The sequence below is a fragment of the Aythya marila genome, assembly GCF_965140915.1.
Source record: "Aythya marila genome assembly, chromosome: 2".
NCBI classification, from domain to species: Eukaryota; Metazoa; Chordata; class Aves; order Anseriformes; family Anatidae; genus Aythya; species Aythya marila.
In genome coordinates this window covers 41,021,696-41,039,038 of record NC_139043.1, presented here as the reverse complement: position 1 = coordinate 41,039,038, position 17,343 = coordinate 41,021,696, and the positions used below count along the sequence as shown (strand labels likewise).

General features: G+C 43.5%; 1 protein-coding gene across 6 annotated transcripts in view; it reads right to left on the bottom strand.

The window, feature by feature from the left end:
* The window catches only part of RARB (retinoic acid receptor beta), a 313,765-nt gene that overhangs the window by 84,568 nt on the left and 211,854 nt on the right, over window positions 1–17,343 (bottom strand). Inside the window, exons 1-2 of one of the 6 annotated variants that reach the window (XM_082753765.1) lie at window positions 5,305–6,159; window positions 4,949–5,077 (exon numbers count right to left, since the gene is read on the bottom strand). The exons of 3 other annotated variants lie outside the window; for them this stretch is intronic. In XM_082753765.1, the coding sequence (XP_082609891.1) occupies window positions 4,949–5,063 (115 nt within the window). In that variant the 5' untranslated portion in view covers window positions 5,064–5,077; window positions 5,305–6,159. Of the gene's footprint in view, window positions 1–4,948; window positions 6,163–17,343 lie in introns of those variants that run through there. 2 more of the 6 variants (XM_082753764.1, XM_082753766.1) reach the window with 2 other exon arrangements.

The following is a 17,343-nucleotide window of genomic DNA, read 5'->3' as shown; positions in this document are numbered from 1 at the left end:
CAGCGCAGCAACTTGAAAAGGACAATAGGCCTATTTAGGCAATTATATTATGCAGGCTTTGTTATTAGGCAGCCCTGCTCCGTCCCAGAAAGTCTGGATAATCAAAAGTGTCCAAGTACAGGAAGGGGAAAAGTACAACCCCACCCTCCTTCGCAGCCGCTGCCAGGATCTGTGGATCCTGAAGGGTAAAGTCTATTTACTGAAGTTCCTTGGCCATTTCAGACATCAACTGATATCCTTCCTCGCCAGGCTGGAAATGGCCTGGCCCCGGGCAGGGGGCGAGGGACAGTCCCCCCACTCACACTCACGCCAGAGCCGATCCCTATGGCCAGACAGACCTGTAAAGGTTTTTGGGGTGCAGCAGGAGCAGCAGCAGCCCTTGCCAGCACCACGTCCCCATTCCCAAGCCCCACACAAGGCTGGTTGTGTGACCCCCAGGCCGAGCCCCCCGGCGCTGGGCTGTGGTGCGGGGGCGACGCGGGCACGCTCAGCTCTAAGTGGGGATTTAGCCAGATGCGAGGATGAGTAACTTGGCCGTCTGAAACATTATCTCCTGCCTTTCAACCCCTTAACTTGAGCGTAACCCTCTCCGAGGCAGCGCTGCACCAGGCTAGCTTTGTTCTGACAAGTTACACCTTCCCTGCACAGACGCATTAGGCGGGCGGGGAGTCACCCAGAGACGCATCGCCTCGCCGCCGAGCTTATCCCACCCTGGCTTCACCAGCGAATGCCTCTCATCATTTCTGTCTGCGGGAGTTTTTGACAGTGGGGCACGTCCATTAAGAGTTTTCCTGCGCCAGCAGCTGAATCGGGCGTCCTAGGTGGGAGCCTACATGCGGATTCAGCCGCTCTCGCTCCAATTAATTTGGAAGAAAAAATCCCCCCCCTGCAAGGTCTTGACTGAGAAAATCTGGATATCGAGGAAGATCAGGAACAAATACTTCTCATCGCATACTTCGGGGCATTAAGCCACGAGTACAAAAATTTAAATAGAGACCACGTTCCTAAGCAAATCAGTCCTAGCGACTTAGCTGTAAAGTTTATAAATGAACTTTAAAGTAAATAACCTGGTTCAAACAGATCTTGCCTTCTGGGCACTAGCAAACACACCTGCAGCAATGTGATACTTGGGAATGCAGATTACAAGCCCTTCACTTCAAAATGTTTGTTTTTAAATTCAGAAAGATGAAAGAAAATAAAGTACTGAGCTTTTTTTTTTTTTTTTTCCTCTTGAGCACAGATGTTTCTAGTATTTCCAGCGCTCGCAGGGAACACGAACCTGACCCGAACACCGTAACAGCCTGGAATTCAGGAGTAAAACGTATGCCTTCTGGATTTTTATCTTCGCGAACGTTCTGAAAGTTAATACCTTCTAGATCCCCCCCCCCCCAAGTCGAGCACTTCCCACCGAACCCAAACCCAAGCAACAACTGCAGGCTGCAGGAGTGCCCACATCACGCCACGCTCGGTTGCCACATCCACAGCTTTTGCCATCATCAAATTTCTTATCTTCTAAATGTAACAAAACACAGCGGGTAGTAGCAGACTTTTACACAGTATTATTAGCTAAAACACTACACCCTACCAAGCAAACTTACTCTGGTTTTGCGCCTCCTCACTTTAACCTGTTTAATTAACGAAGCCCAACGAAGACTTTTATTAACTGGCTTGTTTTCCAAGGCCAAAGGAAAATGGCCATTCCTCGCAGCTCAGTCCCTCTTAGGGCTTGTCCCGTTCCCACTTCGGCACCGTTCAGTTAGCTCGCATTTCACCAAAAGTTACTCTTTTTCTCTTGGTAGTCGTCGTTGCTGCACTACGAGGGTACAGAAAATTCCAGCTGACTTAAAAGTACAAATTAATCATTCTTGAGATCTTAACTGTAGTCATTTTTGTCCTCTTAAGAACTATTCTCCTCTAATTTGATTATATCGACCTGATTTTTATCTGACGAGGAAAGGAGCGAGAATTACTCGTGATTAAAAGCACAGTTGGTTCTAGTCTCAATTTTTAGTCCACGCTTTACTTTGTAAATAAATAACTTCTTTTCAAACCTGGAACAACGTAACTAATATCAGATAAAAATACAAACATGTATGAGCACGATAATATATATATTTTGTATGTGCTTGTAACACGCCTTGCAATACACAGTGGCTAACGTTTGGGTTGCAGACCCATAGCAGGTTTTTCCTCCCCACAGGGGGAGGAAAAAAAATACCACACAAGTTAAGGTCATGTTTGGGTTGCATCCTACCCTCTGTTTTACTTTGCAGACCCTGGTGGACTAGAAAATTCGTGATGTGGCAGGATTGCGTTGGCTTAGTGAGCTGTAACAGGATTAACATACTGAGGATGTGCTGAAGTTGGAGACCTACAGCGTTCTGCCTCGCCCTCTGCCATGGCCAATTCTGCCGGCATCTCAGCTGAAACCTTGCTGCTGCCCGGGATCGTTGCTGGGCTGTTCTGAGCCTGCACTGTTCAGGTATTATTCCCTTAACAACCATTTACCTTTTACTCCACAATCACATCTCTATCAAAGCAATATTTCTCAGGCCTAGAGCAATGGCTGCAGGTGTACTGCTTTTATGGCAGAGTCAAAAATAAAACAATAAACTAGATTAAAAAAAAATAAATCTATTACACGTCTAGCAATTTCAAAATTTGGCTATGATTACATTTCATTTAATCGCAGAGTTCTTCATAAAAAGGGAGAAACACTTGAGTTTGAATTAAACATTGTTATCTTTGTATTTGTAAGCACTGGAGCAACCTTTAAACCATCAAGAGCTTTCTGTACCACAAAAGTTCTGTTTTTTGATGTTATTTGCAGGCGATACAACATAAAATCTTACATTTTTTTCCGAATTTGAGTATTTTATAATCCGTGTACATACATTCATCCACACTCATAAAGTGCTTACACTTTCTCCAAAATTAAAAACACAACTTGCTCTACACATCAAACAGAACTCTTCATTTAGACTAACTAAATTGCTTTTCCATATTTTTATATACCATTAAATTTCAGACCTTAAATTACAGCCACCGTATTGTAATTCAGGTTTCGGCCTGATTTTACATTCCCATGCAGTGAAGATTAATCCCATTGCTTACAAAGTTATGGGGCCGGATTCCTGAATGCATTTTCCTTGTATTTTTTTATTTACTTTAGTTAATACGAGTTTCTTTGACTAGCTAAACTTTGCTGTTATCAACACTTGTCTCTTATCACAGGCCCTAAACAAATGACATATTTACCACTCATTCCATTCTGATAAGGGTAATCCTGTGTTTAACTTCTCCAAGAACAAACACCATATATTTTGTTTTTAAGAATCATGCTCCTAGTTATTAACAAAATAGAAGTGAATGAAGAGAACATTTTGAAACCAGAAGTTATTTAAAGACTATTTTGCAAATGACAGCTTTTTATCATCGCTTATTCCTCCTACTTCAGGAAAGTTTATTTAATTCTAAGTTTCCACAATATCCCCGCCAAAGTTATACGAAAGTTTAAACCATAGGAGGAAAGCACATTTTTAGTGAAACATCTGTTTGTTCCCCCTCCCACTGCAGCTCTCCCATAGCTAGTAACATTATTTGGAAGAAAGAGCTTTGTTTCCTATCTCGTTTGAAGCACTTTGAGAACGGCGTGGAGAAAATAAACATCCCATGCTGAACCTCGCAGTCTAATTTTAATTGTAAAGACATCAAAATATTTGCAGCGTTGTAGGCTGGTAGGCATTGATTTTTACGATTCTGTTTTCCTTGCTCAGCCCACACAAATGTCATAGGCTGACTGAAAACTTTTGAGAAGAGAGAAAAACAACACTACTTCACCAACCATTTTTTAAATTTATTTTTCACTCCCACTCACTTTCTCGAGATAAACTACATTGAAGGGAGAACTATTCTAATTACTAAGCAACTTTTTAAACACAGTGCATAACAAAAAATTCAAACAATTATGCAGTTAATGGTGTACTGAAGTGCCCGAGAGCATACTAAAAACATTTTGATAGATAGCCAAGTCATTTATCTAAATCACCGTCAGAGCAGTGAAGCATCCTGCGAGCTTTTATGCAGAGTAAAAGGTGATGCTTTCTGGCACTTCTTGTCGTTTCTCAAAGTTGGAATTGTGGTGTTAAAATTCTGCCATTGTTTGCCACCTATGCATTTCAGCACAAAATCAAGACCCTCTAACAGAATAATACGTTTTCAGAAGTGTCCTGCCACTAACTCTTCTTCCCCTGCTGCCAGTGTAACCCTGCCTGAATCTCAAGGTATAGAAATAATTGATGGTTAAACTCAAAGGGTGTTCACAGTAAGTAGTTTTCTAGCAAAACAGCAACTACTTAGAGCAACAAAGTGAAGAAGAAAGGTGGCAGGAAGGTCAGTACAAAGAAATATTGCCTTTTCTTAGGAAACTTAAAACTCCTGCTTGATTTTTGGACTGGCACCTACCCACTGCAATTCAACGTCTTTGTAAGAACTGCACAGAGCAGCATTTTAATTGCTTGGCTGCCCTGCTAAAATGCACTTCAAGACAACAAGCATCCAGATTATCAAACGTGGTGCAAAATTAGATTACGGAGGCAAAGAAAAAAAAAAACAACGACGACTACAGAGATGTTACGTAAATTCGTCCTTCACTGGTTGGAGTTTTACAAGTGCTGTATTATATTGTAATTTTGTGTGTTCCTGCTTGGCTTCCCAACTAGTTCTAAGGATCAATATGCGACATATGAAGGGATAAACAGTAAGCTCGGTGCTTCTTTCCTTTTTCCTTCCTTGCCAGAGGAGAAAAAAAAACGCTTGCAAACCACATTCTGCACAAAAGTCCCCCCACCCCTCCTCACCCCTGCAGTTAATTACAAGTATTTTTTTTTTAAATACATGCAAATAATCATAATTGCTTTAAAGTGGAAAAATAACAGTTGGGACCTACATTGAGCACTGTGCCGGTGTTGCCACTCTGTTTGTGCCAATCCACTGAAGCATGCTTTGAGAGCCTTCTCCTGGAGCATGCAGGAAGACGGACTCGCAGTGTAGAAATCCAGCATCTGAGCAGGGCTCACTGCTAGAACATCCATACAGTCAAACATGATTCCCCCTGCACAGAATGCCTGCAAAAGTGCTTTCCTCTAGGTGTGGAGGAAAATGGCACATAAAAGTACACCCAACTCCATCAAACTCTGCCCCTTTTTTGGCACGTAGGCTGTTGGTCTTTTTCCCAGACCAGAATCATGAATTATGACAGACAACACAGCTAAAAGCCTGTAATTGATCCAAATGATCATTTACCATTTTCCAGGCTGCCCAGCCAATCCAGCAAGATGGGGGGAAGCGAGCCGCATTCCAAGTTTTAGCTCCGAGCAATCTCCCCCAAAATTTCTTTAGAACCAGTCCCGCTCCTCAGGCGCTCGCCGGCTGCGTGCCGCTCCTCGTGCCGCGCGGACGGCCCGAGTCCCGGGGACGAAACCGCTCCGGTAGGACCTCTGGATCCCCCTCAGCCATGAATAGATCCTTCTGCCTCTGAACAGCTCACTTCCTACTACTTGTGTCACGCAGAATGAAAGATTGAATTGCCTAATATATGCGAGTGAACTTTCTGTGAACCCTTCCCAGGCTGCTAACCTTCAAATGACCCAGGCGTCTGACATCACCAGCTCCCAGGATTCTCACACGGCTTAAAAACTCCCAGCAGCCCGGCAGCCAGCAGCCAGCGGGCGGCCGGGGCGAGCTGCAGCCCTCCCCGGGTCGCCCCGCTCTGCTCCGCCGGGGCCGGCTGCGAGCGGGCACGGATGAAAAAATAAAATTTAAATCATCATAATTAAAAAAAAAAAAAAAAAAAAAGATAAAATTAAAACCAGGAGGGAATAGAAACGGGGCCCTGTGCTGGTCGGGAAGCTGTTTGCACAGCGCTGTTTTGAGGTGGTTGCAGGGAGCGGAGGGGTTGCAGGTTTTGGCTCCCTTCGCTGCAACTTGTGGGCCCCCTCCCCGCTTCCCTTCTCCCCCCGCCACATTCCTCGGCTCCCCGGGGAGGCCGTGAGCCGCACCGCAGACACCGACACCAGCTCTGCCCTGGCTGCTGGGGGCACCGCTCCTCCCTGCCGCCCGCAGCACTGATGGCTGGCACCAGCCCTGTGCCTGGCAGCGACCCTGTGGGCCCTGTGTGTGTGTGTGAGGCAGGGGGGAATCCAGCTCCCCATCACTCCTCACCACCCCTTTTGCCACCCTAAAGCACACAGAGGTGTGTTATGGCTGTGGAGGAGCTGGGCCATGCTGCCCAGTGCTCCCACATTTCCCTGCTGAGCTGGATCCCTGCCCCGTGCCCATGGAGGTCCTGGGCAGCAAGAGCAGAGCCTGGCCTAGGGCAGGAGGCAGCCCCGCAGCCCCCTCCTCTCCCTGCCCCGCTGCTGCTCCCTGGGCAGGTCCCAGTCCCGCCTGTCTCTGATTAGCAGAGAGGGGCAGGGCTGGCTCCAGGGGCTGTATCAGCTTTCATGGGGCTAATGAGCCCCAGCTCCCTGTGGGGTGAGAGGGGAGAAAGGCAATGGGCAGCTTTGTGGGGGCTGGACACACTCAGAGCTCATCCTGTGCCCCAAAAGCGTGGCTGCCCCCAGGCAGGGGACCCGGCTGCCCCTTGTGCCCAGGAGCCGCCACCTCCTCCCCCGCCGCCATTTTGAGAGCATTTGGGGCTGCTCCCACCTCTCCTCATGGCCGGCGGCACACCCCAAAGCCCACCCAGCAGCACTGCTGGCAGCCCTCCCGTGTGGCCCTGTGAGGGGAACGGGACGCAAGGCCTTGCTGGGTTGCTGGCTGGGATGCCCCATACCCCTGGTGCCAGGGCTGCCCTCGGCCACCGTGGTGTGCTCCCCTAGCTGCTGGCCCACCCTTTGTGCCTGGCCTACCCTTTGTGTCTGGCCTGAGCAAAGCTCTGGCTTTTTTTTTTCTGTAAATAACAACCTCCTGCAAAGTCCTGCTTGCAGAGAGGCTCCACCGAGCGCTTATCGCTACACGCACTTTAAAAATGAAAAATAACATCGATGAGCCTGGAAACGCTCCCTCTGCCCCGCTGGAAAGTACATGAGCTAAATGACCACATGCGTGCTTTTACTTTAAGCAAATGAGCCAAGCCTCTGGCAGAGCCAGCACTCAGCTCTGATGAGCCCAGAGTGAGGTTTCCAGAGGCACAAAGGAGCCCGGCCTCCAGGAGAGGCCAGCGCTTCCCTCCCTTCTCTGCCTCGCAGCCGTCCCTCCCTTTTCCCCTCCAGTCACTTGTGTGGCTTCGCAGCACTTCTGAAAATCAAAAAAAATAGCTCAGGTTAGGAAGCTGAAAAATGAAACACTCCATTACTGTGTGTTTTCTAAAACCCCAAGATCAGAGTCCGGCTGAGCAGGGGACACCGAGCAAGGAAAAGGCACACAATTGAGGACTGTAAAGAAATACCGGAGAGAGATTCACTCTTGGACCTGTGCAACCAGTTTAATGGATGTGATGTCCTCTCTCTACAAAAAGTCCTTTGATGATCTGAGAGCTCTGTGACAATGCCTGTAAATTGCATTAACAAAACTTCTCACAAAGGTTCAAGAATATTAAAAAGAAAAAAAGAAAACCCATGCACACTTGCTCCCTTGAAACTGATACATCCATATTGCAGACAAGAAGCCAGCAAAAAGACCTGCTGTAATCTGAAAGAAAATCTGCCTGAAAAGATAAAAACAAAAGCTTTTCTTAACACTTTTTTTCCCCCTCAGACAGGAGCACTCTAGCTGTCCCTGCAGCAGGCAGTGTCTTTTTCCATATTCCCTCTATGTAGAAGACGGACAAAGCTGAAGTTTAACACTTTTTAAGGACTTTCTAAGTTCGTCAGGGTGTCCTCCCCCATGCTGGAAGTCCTCAAGCTAATGAAGTCCCTGACACTCTGTAATCTGAAAATTATGCTCAGCACATGTTTATCCAAAAAGTCACCCTTTAGGGAAGGCTTGTTTAAACATTTTCAGCCCAGCAAGCAGAATTCTCCATAGCATAAAGGCAAGTGGAAAAGTGGTTAATTTTGTTGTTAAAATCTCAGCTGCCTATGTTGCTGCAATTTGGTTTGTTTTGAGTAACAAAGCTAAATTAGAAAGCAGCGTTTTCTAACCAGATGATACAGCATGCACGAGAAGTTCGGAATATGCAATGCGTCATCATAAAAATAATTGGAAGGGATCATACAAAACACAGTATGTTTTGTCAGTCTCCAACTTAGGGAGAAAATAGCGTTTTGTGCAGACCAGGGCTCTTGGAACAGCCTAAGCTTATGCCAAGAAAAACATATTGCCCATGTGAGTTAAAATAAATAAAATCATACAAACAGAAATGCAGTTCTGTTTATTCCATTACCAGCCCTATAAAACCATATTTAAAAATAAAAGCTGCCCGTTGTGCCTCAAAACGGAGACTGGCAACTTCTGAAAGTAAATGTCAGGAAGTCATGCTTAACTGCATACGAATTGAAAAAGATTGCTTTTTCACACTGTATCTAAATGAGCCAGGTAGCTCATCATGTTTTATTACGAATAATAGTTGTGCTAATGCTTATACTTATTACTAAAACCACATGTAATTAACGAATTCTTCAAATAGTCTAATGGTTTGCTCACATACTATTTCTACAATACAGTAATTTATGTATCTCATAATTCACTCTGAAATGGCGTGATGCTTGTTTTTCTTGAACAGGGTATCAGGAAAAGCTACACTCATAAAACAGTGGATATTTTCTAATTTAGATCAGGACTAAGCATAACTATTGTGATAACTGATAGCCCCCTCATTCAAATGTAATGAAACTTTAAGTAATGCCACATATTTTAAATGTCTACCCAGCTCATACAGAGGTGCAAGTAGGAAACAACCCTCCAATACCTTCCACTTTATCCATGCAAAGAAATTTTGATTTTACATCACCACTTTGATCTGTTTTCTCTCAGACTGCAATGGCAGAAACTTTACAATAAACATATTCTAAGCCACAAGTGAAATAAAAAAGCAAAAGTTCAAGTCAGAAATCTATTTCCTTTGGTGTTACTGTATATTTGTCAGTGTGACATAGCACATTTGAAACCCATAATCATAAAACAAAAATTTACAGCCAAGGTTTAGGGTCTACATCTGTTTCTCTGGTTTTTGTACTGCAATTACCCACTGGACAATTCCGCGAGAAGCACTATGAATCATGCACTGCTCACGTTTGTGCTGGTCACTTTTTCGTCGGTACAGGAGTCTGAGGAGTCCGTAATGTGCTCCACCAAGAGAGAGAGTTAACTAGAATTAGGATTAGTGCACTAGGCTCTCTAAATAAAAATGACTTTACTGCGAGCAACGCGGTGCTCCTGGAGCATTACAGGCGTATTTATAGCATGGAAAAATTAAGAAGTACATGCAAAAATTCTCTAAAACGAAATACCTCAGGGGAGGCATACTTTTTTTTTGCATGCATGCATTTTACTATTAATCAAACGTAGCACTCTCTTGAAACAGTTTTGACAACAGAGTAAATGGTTACTAGTGAATGATGTGTGTGTTTAAGCAGTGAAAGCAGAGACAAAGTGATGTTTTCTTCTACTCCCTAGGCAAGAGCTGACACTAAGCTTGCTGCCTCAGCTTTGATACTCACAGATTCCTTTGTGTCAGTTGCTGGGAGAATCACTGGCAGTTCACTAACCCTGCCTCACACACAGGGGCTTTGATTTTTACCTCTTCATTGAGAATAGATGTTAATATGAAACAGTGCTTGTCTGCCTTGGCGCTTCTTTTTTTTTTTTTCCCCTCCAACTGGTGATACGGGGTTTCAAATCCAAGAATCTGAATCACCATAACACTACACGTATTTTTTTAGCATTGTAGCAAGTTTTCCCCATATCTCAAGCACAAGAATGATGTTAAAACATTGTGGGGAAGAAAATCACTGGACACAGTGATGGTTGCATATTTAAAACTCCAAGGTGGTTCTGATGAAATGGAGATCAATCCTGAGCAAGACTGGCCCCCAAGAAAATAAAAACAGTAAAATTACTGGCACAAAAATGACACGCATGGCATGGATGATCATGAAGTACAGTGAAATTAAGTCAAGAGTTTTCTTGTGACTGCTGTACGCTACTATGCGCAACTCACAATGACTGAAACAGGAATTTGCACGTAACAGGAAGAATTACTTCAGGCCTGAAATGTAACAGCAATTGGCGAAAAAGTATTCAGAGCAGAACAATATTTGATTTTAGATGGGAAAAGCAGAGTTAGTCAGCTCCAGAACCTGGGCATGCAACAAGCCTGCAAGTCACTTGAAGTGATAAAAAAGGCTTTTTGTCTGTTGTAATTGGGGGGTATGTATTTGTAGAGATGCCTTTATAGCTGATTGCTTAACTTAAAGGTAATGAAAAGAATTCATCTCCACAATCTGGAGCATGCTGCCATGTTTCTCAAAATCCACTCTGCGTTTTACATTCCCTTGGCCCCAAGCCAGGGAAAGAGAACTGCCCTGGCTGATAAAACTGGAAGGGTATCTGGTTCAGCAGCCCATTTCTAAGACTGACTGCTACTAGATCTTCCTAAGGAAAATGCAGGAATCCCCAGGGACTGGCAAAGTGAAACTCACCCACCGGTTCCCAAATAGCCTCTTCTCTAGCAGTGAGTCACGTCAGCATTAGAGCATGAGATTTAATATCCTTTCCAAATTTGTTTCTAGTAGTAACCCTGACGTTGTAGATATTCATGTATACCCAAGATCTTTTTTGGATCCTGATAAATTTGTAGCTCTGTGTCACAAAAAGGAGATAGAAAGTTATTCAGCCTGAGAAAGACGGATGAATATTAAAAAAAAAAAAAAAAGACATACAAGAAACCACAACACCATAAAACTTATCCATGCTGTGAGTAGAGGAAAACATAGTCAAAGCTGCACCTCTGAGGCCTGAAAGGCTGACTGCTGCCAGTTCCAGAAAGGCTGGCAAACAAGCAGTGACATCATCAGCCTAAAGCCTGGATGACATGTATTTCTGAAAGATTAAAAAAAAAAAAGAAAAAAAAAAAAAAAAGGAAAGTATTATTACATTTACAATTGGCTGCATACTGAATAGCCTTCACTTGCTGTTTGGGAGATCCTGCAAACACTATGCTAAATGGTTGCCAGTAAAAGAAGGGGGAAAAAAAAAAAAAGTTCTGTTTCATTTTGCTTTCTTTTTAAATGACCAGAAACTGTTGTTTCAAGGTTTAGCCAAGAAAGAGATTTTTACTGCTAGCTTATAAATCCCTCAGAACAGAGAGTTATAATGGAAATGCTGAGGTAACTACGGTGCCATGCATGGCACTGACACATTGCATTATATAATCCGGGGAGAATGAGGGCTGGGAGATCTATAAACTGTAAGTAGAAGCAAGAGGTAAGAAAGAGCAGAAGAGCAAGTAGAAATATTGAATGTTAAACTGCAGAGAATACTTCTAACAATAAAGTTTCCTGTACGCTGCATATGTTCGTAGTTGGCTGAAGGCAAAAGAGCACAGAGCTCTTTTAAAAATAACAACAGAGATTCCAAAAGGCTATTTAACTGCTTTGTTTCTGCCCTTTTCAAGAGGAAAAAAAAAAAATCAAAAGTTACCTAACAGAAGGGTAATATCTCCTGTTGTTCTGATATCCTGAAAGGCACCTCACATTGTGCACATAAATGAAGTCAGAAAGCACCGAGTAAGCAGAGCTCCCAACACAGACATCTTACAACCCCAGCTGGAACCAGGAGCAGAACAGAAACTGGGACAACAGCATTTCTAGGATTTCACCGATGACGTCTTAAACTCTTAGGGAAAAATTAGCCCTAGTGACTTTCTTCCAAGAAAAGGCCAAAGTTAACTGAGAAAAAACTAGCACTACAGTTCAGTGCAGGCCTATATCCTGACAGACTGAGCCTTACGTAAGCCCTGCTTTGAAAATCTAAGGCAGACTTAAGCAGCATTTAGGGCTTGTGCTCAAGCACTGCTGCAGACAACCTATACAGGATGATCCCAGAAGCCTGCAAATAGCAGCAATGCACCTGCACAGAGCTCTGGTCACATAAAACCTGATGGAGAATCGATGGACTGGATTATGCCACAAGTGTAAGCCAGAACAGACTGGCAGCTTGGCAGCCTGGTGCACGTATTCATGACAATTCAGCTCCTGCCCAGCTAGTTGCCCATCAAGCTTACATCAAACTCTGAAAGAACAATCCAATGTCCTACCTGTGGGTATCTCAAACAGCAGAGGAGTGTTGGAAAATGTGCTGGCATATCTACCTAGCTAGCAGAGGTAAGGACAGTGAAGGAAATGTGGTGGTACAGCCTGAAAGTCCCGTGTAATTATGGTCATTATGCAAACACCTCTACCCTGCTTCTTGCTCTAAGGCACTTCAAAATTGTACCTCTGTTTTATGGTGGAGATGTACATCCTATGTGGGCACAGGCTGGAGAACAGCACACGTGCATTTTTGCTGCAAGTGATGGAGAGTTACCCAGAAACAAACAAACAAGAAAACAATTTGCCAATTTGTCACTGCTATTTTCTTTTGCGGAAAATGTGCCAGCAATACTGCATGAATTAACTGAGGGCATGCATCCTCTTAGGATGTTATCACTTTAACTATATTGATGTAACCTGAAAAGTAAACTTTGCTAGTAGGGTCAGTTTTACAAGCACACAGGTTATCTTAAGGGAACTATTGCTGAGCAGGTAAGGGATTCAGTATATCCCCGTTATGCTACAGTAACAGTGTCCCTGACTAGGCTGTTGCAGGTACAACTCTTTCAAAAGAGGAAAGATCACTTCCTTACCCTCAGTTATTACACTGATGTAACATGCAGACATAGATGGGATCTCAACAGACTGGAAAAATCAGGCTGGGCTTGACTCCAGCATTCAGTACAAGCAATGGCAGCATAAACGATGCCTGGTCTAAAACGCTGGAAAGATGTTTTCTGGTTTTCAAACTATATTAGCATACACCAATCAAGTTGCTCTTGGGTGCATTCCTCAAGTTCTACTTGGTCTCTGCAATTTCAATCCACAAAGCAGAATCTGCATGGTCTCAACCTGCTTAAGATAGTCCCATGCTGGTTAAAGAGAATCCTCAAATTCCCATGCTGTTGGCCTAAAAGATACACACAGTGAGGCACAGAAGAGACTGGATGTCCACTCGTATTATGGCCACGATCACTCAGGGAATCATGGCTGGCAACTTATTTTTATGGAGGGGGACACTGGGGACAGAGGGGAATAAACAAAGCTGGGGTGGAACTGGAGACTGTGGTGGTCAACAGCATATTGCCCCAACCATTGTGCAGTATCATGGTTTTTTTTTCCCCTTTTGGGACCACGTGTAGGGGAGGATGTGCAAGGTGGTCTTAAAGAACATAATGCAGCACATAAGGCTTGACAGATCTACAAAGCTATCAAATCTGCTTTGTGTAAGACAGACCAAACCCCTTCATTTTGATATCTTCAGCCTTCTTCTGGCTGAACAATTCTCCATACAACTTGCCGTCACACTAAAAACAAAAATATTCCTTTTAATCCATCTACAGTTTTGGGCAAACCTCCTAAGAAGCAGGCTTCGCATTCACAGTATGTTATCTTCCATGTATTCTTATCAGCTGTAGGCTATCGGAAGAACAAACTTTGCCTGTCTTGATACGGAGACCTACAAAGAAGCATGTGTAGAAGGAACCTCTTTCCCTCCCAAGGATAGCTCCAAGATTTGGCCCTTGCTGCATCCATCCTTTCTGTCTTCAGCATGGAGTATCCTAAAGGATACACCAGAAGAGAGCTCAACTTCTTCAAGGAACTATCAAGACGAGTAGATGGGGAAATAAGCCTCAGCCCACAGGAGGTTTAATATCACGAATGAGGCATATGCGTGCTCCCAATTCTGACAAACGCTGGAATTCTCCTTAAAATTGCGACATCATGTTATCTTCGACAAGATCCTAAATGCCAAGCTAGTGAATATGTGCCATTTAAAGACTTCAGGAAGTTAAAGTTCCACCTACTGGATACCTAAATTTGTCTGAAACTTGTTAATTTGTTTTTTCTAGAACAGACTCGCTAAGAGTACAGACGCAGACCATTGATACTTGAGCCTATTCTGCCGGCTGAACAATGCTGGAACATGATGTCAGCCGGAGGCAGGTCTGCCTGAGCCTGTAAGAAAGGCTAAGAGCTTTGCCAACACAAGTTATCAGGCAGAACCTCGCTGGAAAAAATGAGGCACAAAGATCCAAGCGAAGTGTAAAACATATTGAGGATGCAGTGACATGTTGACAAATACCACTCCACTCCTTTGCTTCCTATCAGAGCCCAGCAGTTGAAGCAGAGATTCCTAAGCAGTGTTTTTACAGGCCAGGCTTAGTCTCCCCCTCATCTTATCAGCAGCCTTCAAAGGGACTTTAGGTGGATCTCCTCCAGGAAAAAAGGAAAAACAACAAAAAAAAACTCAGAAGTGCCACCTCTTCCATACAAATACATTGGCACAATCACTGAGGCTTTCCTTAAGCCGGGAGACTTTGAGAAAACACACCTGGCTCTTCTAAGGGAGAAAATAAAGAACTCATGCTTCAGCCCTCAAGCCTTGAGTGGACTTAAGAAGAGGAATAGCTAAACAGAGAGTCTAGTCAGGACACAGTGAAAATCAATACCGGCTTCTTGAAATATCTTGGGCAGGAAGGAAGCTGAAGGTTCAGATGTTCAGCCACTCTTTCTGCACAAGCAAATGTGCTGAAGGCAGAGTACACAGGTGAGGACATAAAGGTAGGAGAAGGCTTTCCTGAGGATCAAGAGCAGAGTTGTTTTGGAAACACTGTCTTTCAAAAGTTTTCTAGTTTTGGTGCAAGACAGATCTTTCCACACACTGCTCAAAGTTGTCAAAAAGTAACATTTTCAGGGATAAATGTATGCCATTGCACTGTTATTTTCTGACTTTGGTGTGGAATACAATTATTTAAGACTCTGCAGGAGAGTATGAAAGGAGCTGGAGTGTAATTCTAGTTCAGAAAACCTCCAATAACTGACAACACGTAAGAAACACAAGATAGATGCTTTGTATTGTCGGTCTGAGCCTCATTGGCTGGAAACCCTGACTCTCCCAGCAGGACTCAGTTACATAGCAACTCCTGAGGGCAGATTAACCCTTTCCCAGTAAATGTATTTTGACATGATTCAAAACACCTTTCCCTCCCCCTGCCACAAAATAATTCTGTAGGCTTGCAAAAAATATTTGGAAAAAGTGAGTCGAGTGCTACTAGGGTAAAAGCAAAACTCACCGTGGGATACTGATGGCACAGTATGCAGACAGCGCAGGGAGCTCGGATCCACCCGAATTATATTCAGTATTACCAGATGTTGTGACGTGTGGGAAACACTGAATGTATTTTTCATAAAACAGATCATGCTTAGTCTGTGGGGATCCGATATGGACTGCATTTATCAAGCACCAATGGTTTCTTTCACCCAAATTCTGCCCACTCATCAACTTCTGTATGGATAATTGCTGAAGCATTAAAAAATCCTGAGCTGATGCAGGCAATACTTAAGCAATCTATAAGAGAAGTTTACACCATCCCAGAACGTGTTACTTTCATTCAAACCTATACAAGCTGACTACTGTAAACTCTCCTGCAAATCTCACGATACTTTTTTTTTTCTTTCTTTCTTAAATAGCTCTTTATAATTACTGGCAGCAAATAATTGCATGAGAATCTTAATTTATTTCATTACAGCAATTTCCTTATTTTGTTTTTAGAACTGCACTGCATTTATGTGTGCGTGCATTAAATATAAGCATGACATAAAGATTAGCACGCTGATATTCCCACTCTCCTAGGCATTAGGGATAACAAAGCTTGATTCTAAAAATGTCAAAAAGCCAAGCCAAGGAAGATTCCTAAAGCTCTCCCTTTTTAAAATCTTACAGTTCAGCCCTGCTGTTTCCCCCTTTCCCCCCTTTGAGAAGAAGAGATGAAACAGGGGGGCCTGGAAGGGCACACGTCCTCGCTCAGGGCATGCATTGTGCGATTGCACCTCACTGCTGTGAGCCACAGCTGTATACCATTAGGAAAAGGAGCTACTGGGTTTCCAGTGGAGAAGATAAAGAGATCAGACTGATGTGATATAAACCTATTTCTGACCATCTTCTGATCACGATAGGTGGGAACTTTGTATCTCATTTCTTCTTTTCAGACCCCAAAATCAGATGCATGGACCAAGGGGCAGTAACCAAGCCTGGGAAGGGCAGGCACCATTGGCATGGCCCAATTTCAGAGAAGCAAGGTTAAGACTATAGCTTTCCTTTTCCCTGGAAGACCCAAGGACATCCTCATCTGAAGGAGAAGCCTTGGACCAAGCCTTCTCACATTCCTCTTTCCTTACCCACCGCTCTTGCACCCGGATGCACTGGAGCAGCAGATCCCTTAACGCACGCCTCTCACTGACATCTCCTCCTCAGGAGGGCATTCGCTGCTCAGCAGAGGCTCCTGGACCCCATTTAAACCAAGAGTATGAAAATGAAAAATCAAATTGGTCAAGTAATGCAGAAAGAAATTTAAATTTCTTTTTTTCTTCTTTTTTAATTGCTTCAAAAATAGCACGTAACCTTGCTACACTAGCAAAAGAACTCACACGTATGCTTCAGATGTGCCTTTCTTTTCTAAATGTTTCACACACCAAAAGTTCATCTGTATTTTCTCCCTACGGTTCACACAGACTGCTTGTAAATCCAGCAGGATAGAAAAAAATATATATATTATTTAAATCTTAAAGTATGTTTATTATTAAATTTGTTTTAATGCACGATATCTTGACAGCTCTTCTTGAGCAGCTTAGCTGCTCTCTTCATAAAACTCAATACAGTGTACAGGAGATTAGCCCAAAAAGAAATACTTCAAAAAAATACTTCACTGTGTAGAAATGCATTAGCAGGAATCAATTCCAGTCCTTTTTGTGGGTTAAGAAAATAATTTATGTTTGGCTATCATTATTCAGCTAAAATTATGATGGACGCTCTTGGGAACCTGGCCTCTGAAAGGGTAAAATCTGAAAGACTAGGTTCAATGTGCTTAGACTCTGCTGAAAATACCTTCCCCTACAAGTGCTACCAGATACCCATCAAATACTCATGTCCCTCATTAAACTAATGCTTTCCTGCATAATGAACAAGACGGTACAAAATATAGGTGTACTCCAGTGTCTTGCTGCTAAGGTAGGAGATACGAAAATAAATTTGCAACCATATCATTATATCAATCTCCAGCATTACTGCATCAGTACTATAACCCAT